The sequence below is a fragment of the Bradysia coprophila genome, unplaced genomic scaffold (genome assembly GCF_014529535.1).
Source record: "Bradysia coprophila strain Holo2 unplaced genomic scaffold, BU_Bcop_v1 contig_137, whole genome shotgun sequence".
NCBI classification, from domain to species: Eukaryota; Metazoa; Arthropoda; class Insecta; order Diptera; family Sciaridae; genus Bradysia; species Bradysia coprophila.
In genome coordinates, this window is record NW_023503408.1 from 891,563 (window position 1) to 906,489 (window position 14,927).

Here is a 14,927-nt window from a genome sequence, read left to right on the forward strand (position 1 = left end):
CATACATTTTCGATTGCGTTGCCCGACTCAGAAACAATTTTTTGTCAGCTATGATGTTTTTGACTATCTGATAAAGATACAGATCTGATTTTACCATGAGTATGATTAGTATTTGTATTAGCATTGACCACTAAGGTTGACCAAGTTTGATTCAATTGGGAACTCGACTTTTCGCAATTTCTCTCATTATGTGAGACTTAGCAAAGATAGTCAAAATTGTGAGGACAAGATGTGCATATTTATGTAAGTCTTTACTGAGTCAGGGCCGCCTAAATGTTTTATGGCTTTTCGGGTATATCTGCGAAACAACTGTAAGTGTGGATGGAACGTAAAATGATAATATAACAATACCAAACCAGTAAAATGAGATCGCTAAATACATGATTGAACACTAACATACGACTGATAATTCTAAGGTCAAATTGATTCAACGTGTGAACAATAGGAATAATGTTACTTTCGAGAGTTATTAAGAACATTCGGAACAATCTTGTGATGAACTTAAACGATGGTAATGTCAACTCAGTTTTGTTTGATCTGATTTGATTTCGTACGTATGCTATGTGTGATAACTCACGGTTGTTTCAGAAATAAAAGAAATTTTGTACGACATAAGACAAAATCCAGTTTTTGTAACGTGGACGGTTGTGTTTATTGGCGATGTATACTTTTCACATTAGTTCTAATAATACCTGACTTGATGATGCATGCGTGGCATGCAAAATGTACACAGTCGTTTTTTGAATAAAATGTTTTGTTAGAATTTGAAATGGTTGTGTGTTGATCTGAACTCATTAAGCTTTATACTTGATTTATTAAGAAAAAAGTAAGTTCGCGAATTTCGTGGTTTTACAATTTTCGGGGTTTTTGTGGTCACAATTTTTGAATGGAAAATTCGGACGGAGGACGTTCTGAATCGTCGAAAAAACACTTTTTCGGAAAAACTTTGTAAAAAGTGACGCAAGTTCCTGCGTATACTTCCAAAACAACTGATATCAGTCGAAACCCTTAACAGAAAAAGTGACGCGAGTCCTCGTGTATAAAAAAATGTGAAAATTCTCTTTCACTTATGTTTTTATTCAAACTTTTGTTTTTGCGATATTTCCGTGCGAGCGTAGAATGCGTCACCCACAACAAAATTAGTTGTTTTGGAAGTAGACACTACACAGAGAATTGCGTAACTTTTTACTTTTTCTAGTGTTTTCAACTGGTATGTAATACCTGAAACAATGCAACTGTGTAATTATCGCGCCAATCGTCAAATAGTCATTCAACTTAACATGCCGAAATGTTGATGCGTCAATAATATATTCAATAATACAGCTGTTCTAGTTGAGTTCGTACCGAGTGTCAAATTAATCCACACGTTTAGTGGTAAGGTATATAGCGCTGTATATAAAGCGATCGAATCCGATATTTTGAATTTTTGTATGAGAATTGATAATAAGAGCCAGATTTTGCAGAGTGTGCATCTTTAGCCCTATTACGAAGTACAAATTCGAAGCAGACGGTAAGGGCAAAGTGTTTGCCTATGTTCATAGATGACGAATCTGCAATAAGAATTGTGTCTACCAGTCTGTCCGTCACGTGGATATTTGAGTAATTCAAATCCGATTTCAAAAAAATTTTCCCTGAAAGATAGTCGAAATAGTGAGGCTAAGTTCGAAGATGGGCATATTCGGGTTGGCTCTTTGTGAGTCAGGGCCGCCTAAGTGTTTTAAGGTATTTTGGGGATATCTATGCCAAAATAAACGATGAAAACGTAAATGAAAAAAAAAAATTTAATCGGGTGAGTGGACCGTGAGTTAGGGCCTTAGAAGTGAAAGGCTACTTGGCCCTATGTGTATTTTGCAAATAACTCGAGTAAATTTCATCCGTTCTTTCTAAATTTTTTTACATTTGAAAGGTAATCGAAGGTCGAATAGAATGTTGTTGATTTTTTTTTAATTTGGGTCCTTGGACTGAGGCTGATACTAGGCCCTATGTGTAATTATACTCAATAAATTAAAATTTTAGGGCTATTTGAAATTTATGTTACATTCAAAAGAAACGTCGTACGGGGCTTCGTAATTGCGCTATGCGCAATTTATAAGATGTACACATTACATAATAATTTTACTTTAACTACATTTACGGGCGAAATAGGCTCACGGTAAAAGTAGGGCGACAGGCGCGCTAGGGTCATGTACGCAATAGATAAACGGGTTCGCACGGGGCTCAATCGCAGCAAACGCTCCGACTGTTCTGATGGCTCGTTTTAATGAGTTTTATCGATTTGCATACTCATTTGCAAGGTTGCACTAGCGTCTCTAGTCGTTAGCGACGCTAATTTTGAAAATTTGTCGCTACTCGCGTTACCGTTCGTTAGAATGTCATTATCGAAATTATTTTCGCTGATCGCTAATCACTTCGCTAATGAATAATAGAACTTTCTAGTCATTGAACAATTTAATTATTTAAATTGTTATTTGCATAACTAGAAGTGAAGTGTTGAAAAATAAAGTTATGAAACTTACTTCAAAATTCCGTTGAAAGTTCATGAAATTTAATGTATTATTCAAGCAAAACCTCGACAACTCCTCTATACGTCTATTTGACGAGTCGGTAGCTTTATCCAAACAAAAAATGCAGCAACGGAGAAATTGACGTAGTTTTTGGTATGGCAGTTTCTTGAATGTTGTAGGTGTCAATAAGTTGTCATAAAACGGTTGTCGTGTTTTGCTTGAGTAGACCAATTTCAATTCACAATTCTTTGGACTACCAAAATTCACGTGAAGACTTTCCATTTGTTCATCCCTAGGGTGCAAATACCTATTGTAAACAATCTTTTGCAACTCCCGTTAAAGAGAATCTTTGACATCTACTTTCGGAACATTTTCGAACTTTTGTCTACATTGTGAACAAAAGGCAATTCTTTTCGGAGATAGATTGCTCAGACATTATTTAAAGGCATTTCAAGATGTATACTTTGGAAATACAAGATTTTGTGGATGCAAAAATTATCGATTTGCAATGTAGATGACCTTCTGCATGTCAGATGACAATTTTTTGAAAAGTCATCTTGAAATTGGTCGTCTATTCATTAAATACAATACTATTAAGCGCAATAGTGTCACTTCTGAAAGACTTTCCAGTTTTTCGAAATTCGTTTAGTGAGCCGATATCTGTCAATTAAGAAATGGGAGCTTTGCAGCTTCGTAATCATAAAATCTAATAAATTTTCCTCAATCAAAGTTCTTCAAAAACAATATTTAAAATTTTTTAGATTTCGTCATGTTTATGTAGCTTGATCGAAAGTGTTAAAAAATTTATAAATTAAAAAATCGTTTTATTCACTAGATCTTTTAGCGAAACATTAGCGATCGCTATTAGCGGCCGCTACTAGCGCGCTAACTTTTTTTCTGTTAGCGAATAAGTTTAGCGATGCTAATATTTTTCGAAATTAGCGTTAGCGTCGCTAATAAAAATCGTTAGCGATCACAACCTTGCTCATTTGTGTGAAATACTTAGGAAAAAAAATTACTCAACATTTTATACAAACGAGTATGACAATCCATAAAACTCAATAAAAAATGCTCACGCTGGAAAATCTGACTAGTCCAATACCACCAAACGCGTGAATTCCATTAAATTCTTTCACAAGCTAAGTTTGCTTGTTATTTGTTATTGATCGAAAAATATGGTAAAATCCTTCATTTGAATTTGTTCACGATCGATAAAAATTGAAATTACATCAGGTATTCTCGAACATAATAAATAAGTACAAAACAACGGTGTGCCTGAACCAAATTTAATCAAAAAATTTCTCTTCGTATTTCAGTTTTTTGGGTCATAACAAACAACTTTTGTTCGAAAGGTAGAGTTGCGCAGCGGGCGCTCTTCGAAATAATGTAAAACATAGCTAACGCCGACCCGTACGAAACACCTATTCGTATCAAAAGCCTTTAATGTGAAACTCTTCATTTCTCTTACTTCATTTTCTTCTCTGCTGAAAAAATATTCTCCCTTTAAAATCACTTACAGCCACTCTTTGCCTTGTTATCATATACAAATAAACAGCCCCGTACGGAGTCAAATTTCATAATTCCTATTTAAACAGCTATATTTACCTATATTTCACTATAAATAAACATTTCACAGAGGAATATGCTATTATATAGCTCTATATGCCTGTATATAGCTGTATATAGATATATATAGAAGTCCACATATGGGATTCCTAAAACCCCCCACATATAACCAATTACTTCTTTGTTAACAGAAACTCTCTAAGTACCATTTTTCACAAGATATATCACTTTATATCACCAAATGTGGCCGACCTACAAGCAAAAACTGCTTGCCGCCCTGTGCCTGTTTCACACCAAGGGGTCTAACTCACGAGTCGGTTATCCGATTTCCATTTTTTTTTGTCGATCGGTATTGTAAATACCTTTTATTTGACAAGTGTAGTGCTTTAGTTTCCGAAGATATCGTCGAAAAATACTTAGGCACTTATTGGGCCCCAGCTCCGGAGAGGTCGATCCGAAATCACCCATCTTCGAACTTAGCCTGTCTTTTGACATTACCAAACGAGGAAAAAAAGAATTTTTAAAATCGGATGCGTTTTACTTAAGTTAGAGAACCCACAGACGGACAGACAGACAGACAGACAGACATTTTTTTTCGCGGATTTGGCATATCCAGACAACTACAATAGGTTTGTCTTTACTCAGGGAGTCCAATTCGACGTATTACATACGTATGCGTAAGCCTATAACACCCCAGTACTTCGTACGGGTCTAAAAATTATGTGTGTTTCATCGATTTGCAAACATTTTTGCGAGATGCGTGGAAACTAAACATTTTTTGTCTGGTGACACCAATGAGTTCAAATATTTGACTACAGAAAATCATGTTAAACGAGCCAACTGAACGGTCGGAGCGTTTGCTGCAACTGAGCCCCGTTTTCTTTCAAATGTAACATAAATTTCAAATAGACCTAAAATTTATTGAGTACAAATACACATAGGGGCAAAATTGCAGTTTAGTGGAACGACTCCGATTTGGACGAAAGTAGATGGGATCGACAGGGGAAGGTCACCTGATGACGAAACAACAAGATTTGGGGCGCGGAAGCCCCTCCCTGAGCCACCAGGTCCCAAAGTTTTCATTATTTTTCGAATTTTTGCGTGTTTTTTTTTGACGGAAACGACTCTGATGACAAAACAAAAGAATTAAGAAGCAATAGCCTCCCCCTGGCCGCCAGGGTCCCCCAAAATTTTCACAGTGTTTCGAATTTTTGCGTTTTTTATACGGATTCGTCATTTTTTGTGTTTTAAATGTACTGATGCCCTTGTTGCAATGAAATTACGAATGTATCTAGTTGCAGTCATTATATTCTTATTCCGTCTCTGAGTCGGTGGCAGTAGAGGGTTCTTGGTCTTTCGTTTTTTTCGTGGCGTCGTAAGCTTTAGTCTTCGGCATTTCGTACAAGGAAAATTTCTTCTGAGAGGCGAGACACCTTTCGAAGGACCTCGTGCGCGTCAATTCTTGTTGTTTTGTAATCAGTGGACCTTCTACTGTCGATTCCGTCAAAAAAACACGTGAAAATTGGAAAAAGTGTGAAAACTTTGGAGGGCCCTGGCGGCTCAGGGAGGGGCTTCCGCGCCCCAAATCTCGTTGTTTCGTCATCAGGGGACCTCTCCCTTTCGATCCCATCTACTTTCGTCCAAATCGGGGTTGTTCCACTAAACTCCAATGTAGCCAGGGCCGAATAGCCTCTGACTTCTGAACTCTAACTGCCCATCTCCGAACTTAGCCTTACTATTTCGACTACCTTTCACTTTGCCCATACCCATACCGTCAACTTCGAATTCCTTCAATTACACACGGCACAGTAATACTGTGAACACACAATTTCATTTTTTTTTATATAAAAAAATTCAAACGCAACTCTCAAAACTCTGAGACTTTGTCGAAGGAACGAATACTTTACTGCTAACGATTAAAAAATATCTTCAAAATACAGCACCAGTCATACTCACGCGCTTACGCTCCGTCCATGATGTTGTGCTCCAAAGCATTTCTTTGTTTACTTTTTTCTTACAGAAGAGGCTAGCGCCACAGACTCCGCTACCGCTCCGTCAATGATCAATGTATACATAGAAATACAACTGACAACAAAATACTTACATATTGGTCACATTACTGTCATATATTCTTGCAATTTACCAATTCAATGCAATTCGACGTCTTAATCGTAACCATTATTATGTCACAATCAGTCCTTGATATTAATTTATCTCAATCCACTTGAGTCGATCGTCAATACATTCATCCAGCGTGAACAGAGTCAATTGAGATCTTGAGAATGAAGCATGCAAATATCGACATTTTGCAAGTTGAAAATCAGAAGAGTGAGGTGAAGATTAAACATGCCACTACATACCTGGAGACAATCATTCATTTATTTAAAGTGGGTATTGGTGCTGGTGAGTAAAATGTTGTTGTAATTTATATGTCTCATTCCATTGTAACGCGAATGCATGTACGTTGATTGACAAACTGAATTGTTTTTGAGAATATGAAAGTGTGACGTCATTTTTCAAGCCAAAGGCAAAAAAACTGTCATTTTCTCACCTCAGCTGAAAATTCGGAAGCCTTTGTTCTAAAAAACGTTGTGTTGACCCCAAGAAAAAGAAGTTTGAAGTTTCATTTTCTCGGGTGACTCGACACACTCGAAATGACATTTCCAAACTTCTTTTCCTCTTGGTAAACAAAGCACTATTATTGTTTCTCTACTTCACAGGTATATTTGCAATGCCAGAAGCAGTGAAAAATGTGGGATATGTAGTGGGGTCGATTTTTACAGTCATGCTGTCGCTTGTCTTGTTATACGAACAACACATACTACTGCAGTGTGCAGCTGATGCACGCAGTTATTTTGGCTTAACAATACGGACTGATTATGGAGAAACGTTCCAGTTGGCACTCTTAGCCAACGATAAATGGAAGAAGCAAGCGGGATTAATGAAAATCATAACAAATTTGTTTCTGGTTTTAACGCAACTCGGCACGTGTGCAGTTTATTTTGTTTTCGTTGGTAACACAATGAAGAGTGTAGTCAGTTATTTTGGATATGAATTTGAAGTTAGAGTGTTAATCAGCATGGCACTTATTCCGATTTTACTCTCATCTTTGATAACCAATTTAAAGTTTTTAGGTAAAATTATATGACCGATGAATTTGATGTCCACTTTTCTGATCAGACGATCTAATTTATGTTCCTGTTCATTTTTAGCCCCGTGCTCGGCTCTAGCTGGAATATTCATGATCATTGGAATGTCAATTTCATATTATTTCATCACAATTGATTTACCGCCACTCACGGACAGGAATATGGCAACAATTTCAATCGACACATTGCCGCTGTTTTTCGGCACTGTAATTTATGTGTTCGAAGGAATCGGAGTTATTTTGCCATTACAGAATGAAATGAAAGAACCGAAAAACTTCTCAAGGCCATTAGGAGTTCTAAACATTGGAGTTTTGATTCTAACGGTTCTTGTTATATGGTATGTTGACTTTACTGCACAAACATTTTTTTTCATGATTTTGTTTATCTTACGGCTAAGCATAACTAGACTAGATGCCGTCAATTTCTGTTTGTTTACATTTATCAAGATTAGTCCAGATTCCTTCTGATGAATCGACCGATGATGTGATTAATAACAGTTTTGGTACAACGTAAAACTAATTTATTCAGTGATGTTCATACGACAGACAAACGTTAAGGACTGAGAGAGTTATTATCTGCGTACATGAATTATATAACAATACTTGACTCAAATGTGTGTGTACGACTAATGCAACAATGCAACGTTGACAGATTTAATTCACAACATTAAATGTCAGAATTTTCATCATAACAATATCAGCTGTCAGTAGTCAGATTCACGATCATTCGTCAAGTTCAACTTATATAAAGACAACAGAACAAGCTTAAATCAAACGTCCACATGACCAGTACATGACCAGGTCATATCAAAACAATAAACGAATGGAAAACTCCCTTAAACTGATCAATTCGCTTCAGTTAAAATTTTTAAGTCAAATCACATAAAACAACTACTTCACTGTCTTCAATATTTTGAATTTGTATCCTTTCGACGCTTTTTATATGTTAGATTACCAGGATTTAGGAAGGTTCCAAAGTACCGAGAAGATTGAATTTAGAGACAAACATGTTTGATCAAAAGGACAATTTAATTTAGAATGACGACTACACAATTTGATTGCTTAGACCTAACTCACAAATGTTGGTTAATTCGATAATATCAAATTGATATTCCAACATTATAGTCTACTTCTCTTCTTGTAGAATAATTCCATTCTTCTGATTCGCGGTCTTCGTATTTCTTCCTACAGTCTTTCGCCATGTGACCCTTTTCACCACATGTATGACAACGAAACTTAAACGCTTAGATAGTTTCGGGTCTTGTAGAAGCAATGTCTTCACAGAATCCAATGTCAACTTCGCAGAAGAATTTTCTGTTGTCATTACTAGCGATTTACATTCGATCGGTAGTCCCGCCAACACTAGTGGTGCCAGCAATTCATCGTCCAGTTTCACCAAAGTTTTCGTTACTTTGAGTGACGTCATTCGATTTATATAGTCCTCCACTGAGTCACATTCTTCTAAAGATAGTTGAACCAATTCCTTAAGTACTTCGACTTTACGACACAATCCGCTGTCTTCGAATGCTTTTTGATGATTATCCCAGTTGTAAGGACAATAGAAGTTATTTGTTAATAAATGTTTATAATCAAGATGGGGAAACAAATCATACGGCGATTCTAAGTCGTCTTTGCACATTTTACAGAGAACCATTATGTGCTTGTTATACAATGGGGGTTGAAGTTTTTATAAGTTAGTTTAAATCGCCGTAAAACATTTTTCAAAACAAAAAATTGTTTAGTCTTTTGCATTTCAAAATAAGTCTATTGCAACGTCCTTCCATCAGTTTGGTGGGATCTTCATCAATGACTGTGTACGTGTTGCGATCATTCAATAATTGGTTTATATTGATTTTTAATTCTATTCGGCAACCAAAAATCAAAACAAACCAATTAACCCGAAGTAGGGGTGGGGAATATAATTATATTTATTCGAACAAACTCTCGTATATAAATGGAATGCAAATCAATCAATGGCAATCTTTTATTGTGAAGTCACCACAAACTTTTAGAACTGTAACTTAACTTGATCTGATTTAGTGCCCAATAATTTTATGTTTACTTTCTACTTTTTACGGCACTAATAAAATCTTATTGCATACAAATGCAATAACAACGTACAGTCCACGACATCTCAATTGTCTCACATCTTATGATTTCCACGTTTTCAATAAATTCCACACATTCCACACATTCAAACTCTGTATTAGTACGATCTGCTGTGGTTGGCAAAGTTGTATATTATTAGGAGGTTGGGCCAACAATTTTTATCGTGGTGGCATTAAATCAAAAATAACTAGTTGCTACTGTGTTGCTGTTGCATTTCAAATTAGTTGAACTCTTCGCTGTGGCATTAACGCGAAAATACAAGTGACCGCTGCGAAGAATTCACCTAAATACAAATTCAGTTTCATTCTTGATTTTGTCGATCGGCGTCACGTACATAATTTAACTTCTCATTAACTACTTTTACTTTGCGTGTCCAAGCACTACGTAGCGTCAATCAAAATTCTAAAAAGACATGCTAGCTCACATCTGACTTGATCACGAAGACAGTAAACCAATTTAGAAGAGACTTTTTGTCAACTAAAATGTTTGTATTGAAACTATAGAAGCACTGACAGCTGCTTTTATGTGTGTCTTAACCTCTTCTTTCAGAAATTATTCGTCAACTAAAATTTGCAGGTCAAACGTGGACATTGTTGAGTTAAAATTAGACAAAATACTAATCGTAAGAGCTCACACAGTGTGGAATTCATTTAAAACGTGGAAATCATAAGATGTGAGACAATTGAGACGTCGTGGACTGTAATACTTTATACGAAAAAGAAATACGAATTTCGATCATTTTTTGTTCTAGGTTGAAAATCAATTAGACAAACTGAACAACGCCGGTCTTTCTCAAAAATATCTTAACAGGTACATGACTAGAGCACAGCACCACGATGAGAAAGTCCAGCAGTCGAAGCCGTCACCGATAACCCCTTCAGCCGCCTTCGCCGAGTAAAAAATCGGCGGCGGAAGATGGAAAATTAGCAAAAATTTCGTTTATACAATCGCTAAACCGAACTGGTGTGCATACGTTATTTTGCACCAGCTGGTCACATACAATTTCAAATGGGACCAGCTGGTGCAAAATAACGTATGCACACCAGTTCGGTTTAGCGATTGTATTAGCGTTTTGGAGAATTTTTTAGCGATTTTTTCCGCTAGTTAGTAAAATTGTGTATGTCTATCGTACAGTGAAGGTCAATCAATTAAACTCATCAATTTGCTTCAGTTGTTTTTCAGCTGGTTCCACTCATACACATAAAGTGCTGCTGTGCACGCTGATATCAGACGGTGAAAGTTCCAAAAACTGCTGATGTTTTGTCCAATAATAACGTGCGCGCGTTGTAGTTGTCAACCACATAAAGACAAAGCAGTTTTGTGTGTTCGAGTCGTTCGAGTGGAACCAGCTAAAACGAGCCATCAGAACAGTCGGAGCGTTTGCTGCGACTGAGCCCCGTACAAACCCGTATATCTATTGCGTTCGTGACCCTAGTGCGTCTGTCACCCTGTCACTTTGATCGTAAGCCTATTGCGCCGGTTAATGTAGTTAAAGTAAAATTATTATGTAATATGTACATCTTACAAATTGCGCATAGCGCAATTACGAAGCCCCGTACGACGTTCCTTTCAAATGAAACAAAAATTTCAAATCGCCTTAAAATTTTATTTTTTTGAAGGGCCTAGTATCGGCCTCAGTCCGAGGACCCAAATTTATTTTTTTTTTCAACTACATTCTATTCGGCCTTTGATTACCTTCCAAATGAAACAAAAATTACGAAAAACGGATGAAATTTGCTCGAGTTATATGTAAAATACACATAGGGCCCTAGTAGTGGCCTTAGTCCAAGGACCCAAATTTAATTTTTTTTCAACAACATTCTATTCGGCCTTTGATTACCTTCCAAATGAAACAAAAATTACGAAAAACGGATGAAATATACTCGAGTTATATGTGAAATACACATAGGGCCCTAGTAGCGGCCTTAGGCCAAGGACCCAAATTTAATTTTTTTTCAACAACATTCTATTCGGCATTCGATTACCTTCCAAATCAAACAAAAATTACGAAAAACGAATGAAATTTACTCGAGTTCTATGTAAAATACACATAGGGCCCTAGTAGCATTTCACTTCTAAGGCCCTAACTCACGGCCCACTTACCCGATTTTAAAAAACTTTTTTTTCCTGGATTGGTATTGACAATACCTATCATTTGCCGTGTCATTTACATTTCCATCGTTTATTTTGCCATAAATATCACCAAAAGACCTTAAATCACTTAGGTGGCCCTAACTCACGAAGGGCCGACCCGAATATGCCCATCTTCGAACTTAGCCTCACTATTTCGACTATCTTTCAGGGAAAAAAAAAAATTGAAATCGGATTTGATTTACTCAAGATATCGACGGACAGACGGACAGACGGACAGACGGACAGACAAAATTTTTATTGCAGATTCGTCATCTATGAACATAGGCAAACACTTGGCCCTTACCGTCTGCTTCGAATTCCATCAATTACACACGGCATCGTAATCCTATAAGCCCCTTTGTACTTCGTACGGGGCTAAAAACATTTGACGCAAATTCACGAATTTTTTGACTGGCCTTGGCTGTATGTTTGATTTTAGGCATTTTTGTAAGCGAAATCGCTTAAAATCTTCCATGTCAACAGATACCAACCGACTTTTGACTTACAAACTTTTCTGAGATGTGATTCGGTCGTAGCGTTTTTTAAATTTTCTAAGCCGCCAACTGCCCATCGTCTGAACGTCGCAGTGCTCTACACATGATCCATTCATTGCATTCGCTTCTATGAAAACAAGGAAGCGTGCGAATTGCCTTTACAGATACTGAAATATTTACTAATTTTAAATTACAGTTTCGGTGTCATGGGATACTGGAAATATGGGGAAGATGTTGCCGCAAGTCTGACAGCCAACTTTCCCACTGATGACATCCTTGCTCAATCGTTAAATATTCTCATATCTATTGGCATTGCACTCGGCTACGCTATACTGTTTTATGTTCCAATTAAAATTTTATTTCCATTGCTACAGCAAAGGATTAAGATAGCGGAAACGCATCCATTAGTTGGTGAAATGATTTTTAGAGTATTTGGAGTGCTTTTTACATTTGGTGTGGCTATGTTCATACCGAATGTCGGACTGTTGATCAGTATCATTGGTGCAATTTGTTCGAATAGTTTGGCACTGGTTTTTCCGGTATTCATTGAATATCTAGTCAAGACAAGAGGAGACAGTCGGATGTCTACATTTGATTCAATCAAAAATGTGTTGTTATTGGTACTAGCTCTATGTGGATTTCTCAGTGGTGGTTACGAGGGTGTACTTGGTGTTATAGAATTGTATAAATAATTTTCGAATAAATTTGTATTCCAGCAACCGTTTTATCTTTGAATAAAGATCCATATAGAATAGGCTTGACCATCACTCGAAAATCTCTTCAACGACTTCAACTTCGTGCATATATGTGACCTGCGTATCAGACTAATAGTACATTACATTGGGTGTGGCGGAAAGAATACAGATCATTCTGGATCAATTTTGTGTACTCGCGAACTCACGACAGGCTTTTAAGGGACTCGCTTTGAAAACTGGTATTTTGACAAGTGTAGAGTTTGCACATCCGAGCCGAAGTCGAAAGCGGGTCGTGCTGTCATATTTTAGTGAGCTGAAAGGAAAATTGTCGCCTGGTACATTGCGACTACGGTATGGTATTCAATGTTGAAGTCGACATTGAAAATTTATGAAAGCGTCAACATTGCCACATACGCCACATTCCAAAGATAGCTAAAGTCATACCCGAACTGGAATTGCGACGATTCATTGATAAAGCCCCCGATGTTTAATGGCTCGATATGAAGGTACTCACCCTCACCTTTCTTTCAGAAATGTAAAAAACGAGCCATCAGAACAGTCGTAGGGCCAAGTAGCGGCCTTAGACGGAGGAGCCTTTAAAATTCTGTCAACAAAATTCTATTCGACCATCGATTACCTTACAAATAAAACAAAAATTAGGAAAATCGGATGAACTTTACTCGAGTTGTATGCAAAATACACTTACGGCCGAGTAGTCTTTCACTTCTAGGGTCCACTCACCCGATTTGAATAAACTTTTTTTTTCCTTGATCGGTATCGCCAATACCTATATGTTGCCGTTTAATTCCAACATTTTACATTACCATCGTTCATTTTGGCGTAGATATCCCCAAAAGACCTTAAAACACTTAGGCAGCCGTAATTCACGAAGGGTCGACCCGAATATGCTCATCTTCGAACCTAGCCCCACTATTTCCACTATTGCTATTTCACACGGCACTGTAATCTTATGAGACCATTTGTACCTCGTGTTGTGAAGCGGTCATTGATGACAACACTGAACTGAGTAGATTACATTCAGCGACAATGTTACCCGATAATATGACAGGAAAGTTTTAGACTTTGGTCGGCATGAAGAGAAAAGACAAACCATTTTATCGAAAGTCGTTGACGAGCAAAAAGCTCTTCTTTCTTCTTCTTTTTCAGCCTGTTTCTATCCACTGCTGGATGTAGGCCTCTCCAACTTCTTTCCATTTCGTACGATCCATTGCCATTTGCTGCCAGTTTGTACCTGCAATATTCTTAATTCCGTTTGTCCATCTCTCTGGTGGTCTACCTATAGCTCGTCTTTTATATGGTCGCCAGTTCATGATCTTTTTGGTCCAACGTTCGTCTGTCCTTCTTGCAATATGTCCCGCCCAGCTCCATTTCAGAGATGCTATTCTTTCCATGACATCAACGACCCTGGTTTGTTGTCGAATCCATTGATTCGTCATTCTGTCTCTGAGTGTTATTCCAAGCATACTCCGTTCCATGGCTCTTTGTGTCACTCTCAATTTATCTTCGGATGCTTTTGTTAAAGTTAACGTTTCCGCTCCATAAGTGAGCACTGGAAGGACACAAGTGTCGAAAACTTTACGTTTCAGACAATTATTCATTTTGCTTTTGAAAATTAGTCTGAGTTTTCCGAACGCTGCCCATGCAAGACCAATCCTACGTCTTATTTCTGCAGTTTGGTTGTCCAGACCTAACTTCAGTTTATGTCCTAGATATACATAGCTGTCGACTCGTTCAATGACAGTGTCACCAATTTTGATTTCTCTATCGTCCCCGATGTTGGTCATGACTTTTGTTTTCGATAAGTTCATCTTGAGGCCAACTTTGCTCGCCTCTTCACTTAACTGTTGTAGCATAAGCTGAGCCTGACCTAGATTCGCTGCTATCGGTACAATGTCATCAGCGAAGCGGAGATTGCTCAGGTACTCTCCATTTATCTTTAATCCCATTTTACTCCAGTTTAACTTCCTAAAAATACTGTGCAGAATCGCCGTGAATAATTTCGGTGAAATGGTGTCACCCTGCCTTACACCTCGGCCAATTCTGAATTTCTCCGTGCTCTTATGAAGTTTTATACATGAAGTAGCATTTTTGTACACATATCGAATTGTGTTGGAGTACCTTGAGTCTACTCTACATTCGTCTAATGCGTCCAATATCGACCATGTTTCCACTGAATCGAAAGCTTTTTCGAAGTCTATGAATAGCAAGACTATGTCGATGTTGTATTCACGACACTTCTCAATAAGCGTTCTCATCA

The 14,927-nt window shown here is 37.4% G+C and overlaps 1 protein-coding gene across 3 annotated transcripts; it reads left to right on the top strand.

Moving 5' to 3' along the window:
* Positions 1-631: 631 nt before the first annotated feature.
* On the top strand, positions 632-12,667 carry LOC119073139 (proton-coupled amino acid transporter-like protein CG1139). Of its 3 annotated transcripts, none has more exons than XM_037178437.1 (5): positions 632-826; positions 6,091-6,473; positions 6,791-7,204; positions 7,283-7,556; positions 12,151-12,667. In XM_037178437.1, exons 2-5 carry the CDS (start codon positions 6,353-6,355, stop codon positions 12,644-12,646), a joined length of 1,305 nt encoding a protein of 434 aa, XP_037034332.1. In that variant the 5' UTR covers positions 632-826; positions 6,091-6,352; the 3' UTR covers positions 12,647-12,667. The 3 variants fall into 3 exon arrangements, with proteins under 3 accessions (XP_037034332.1, XP_037034333.1, XP_037034331.1); XM_037178438.1 differs by lacking the exon at positions 632-826 and adding an exon at positions 1,091-1,374; XM_037178436.1 differs by lacking the exon at positions 632-826 and having other exon boundaries at positions 6,065-6,473.
* Positions 12,668-14,927: the final 2,260 nt, after the last annotated feature.

Excerpts from the sequence above, each read along its gene's own strand:
- LOC119073139 (XM_037178437.1), top strand. The coding sequence starts at position 6,353 with ATGAAGCATGCAAATATCGACATTTTGCAAGTTGAAAATCAGAAGAGT. Across the intron at positions 6,474-6,790 it reads TAAAGTGGGTATTGGTGCTG|GTATATTTGCAATGCCAGAA; the intron begins GTGAGTAAAATG and ends TCTACTTCACAG. Across the intron at positions 7,557-12,150 it reads CTAACGGTTCTTGTTATATG|TTTCGGTGTCATGGGATACT; the intron begins GTATGTTGACTT and ends TTTAAATTACAG.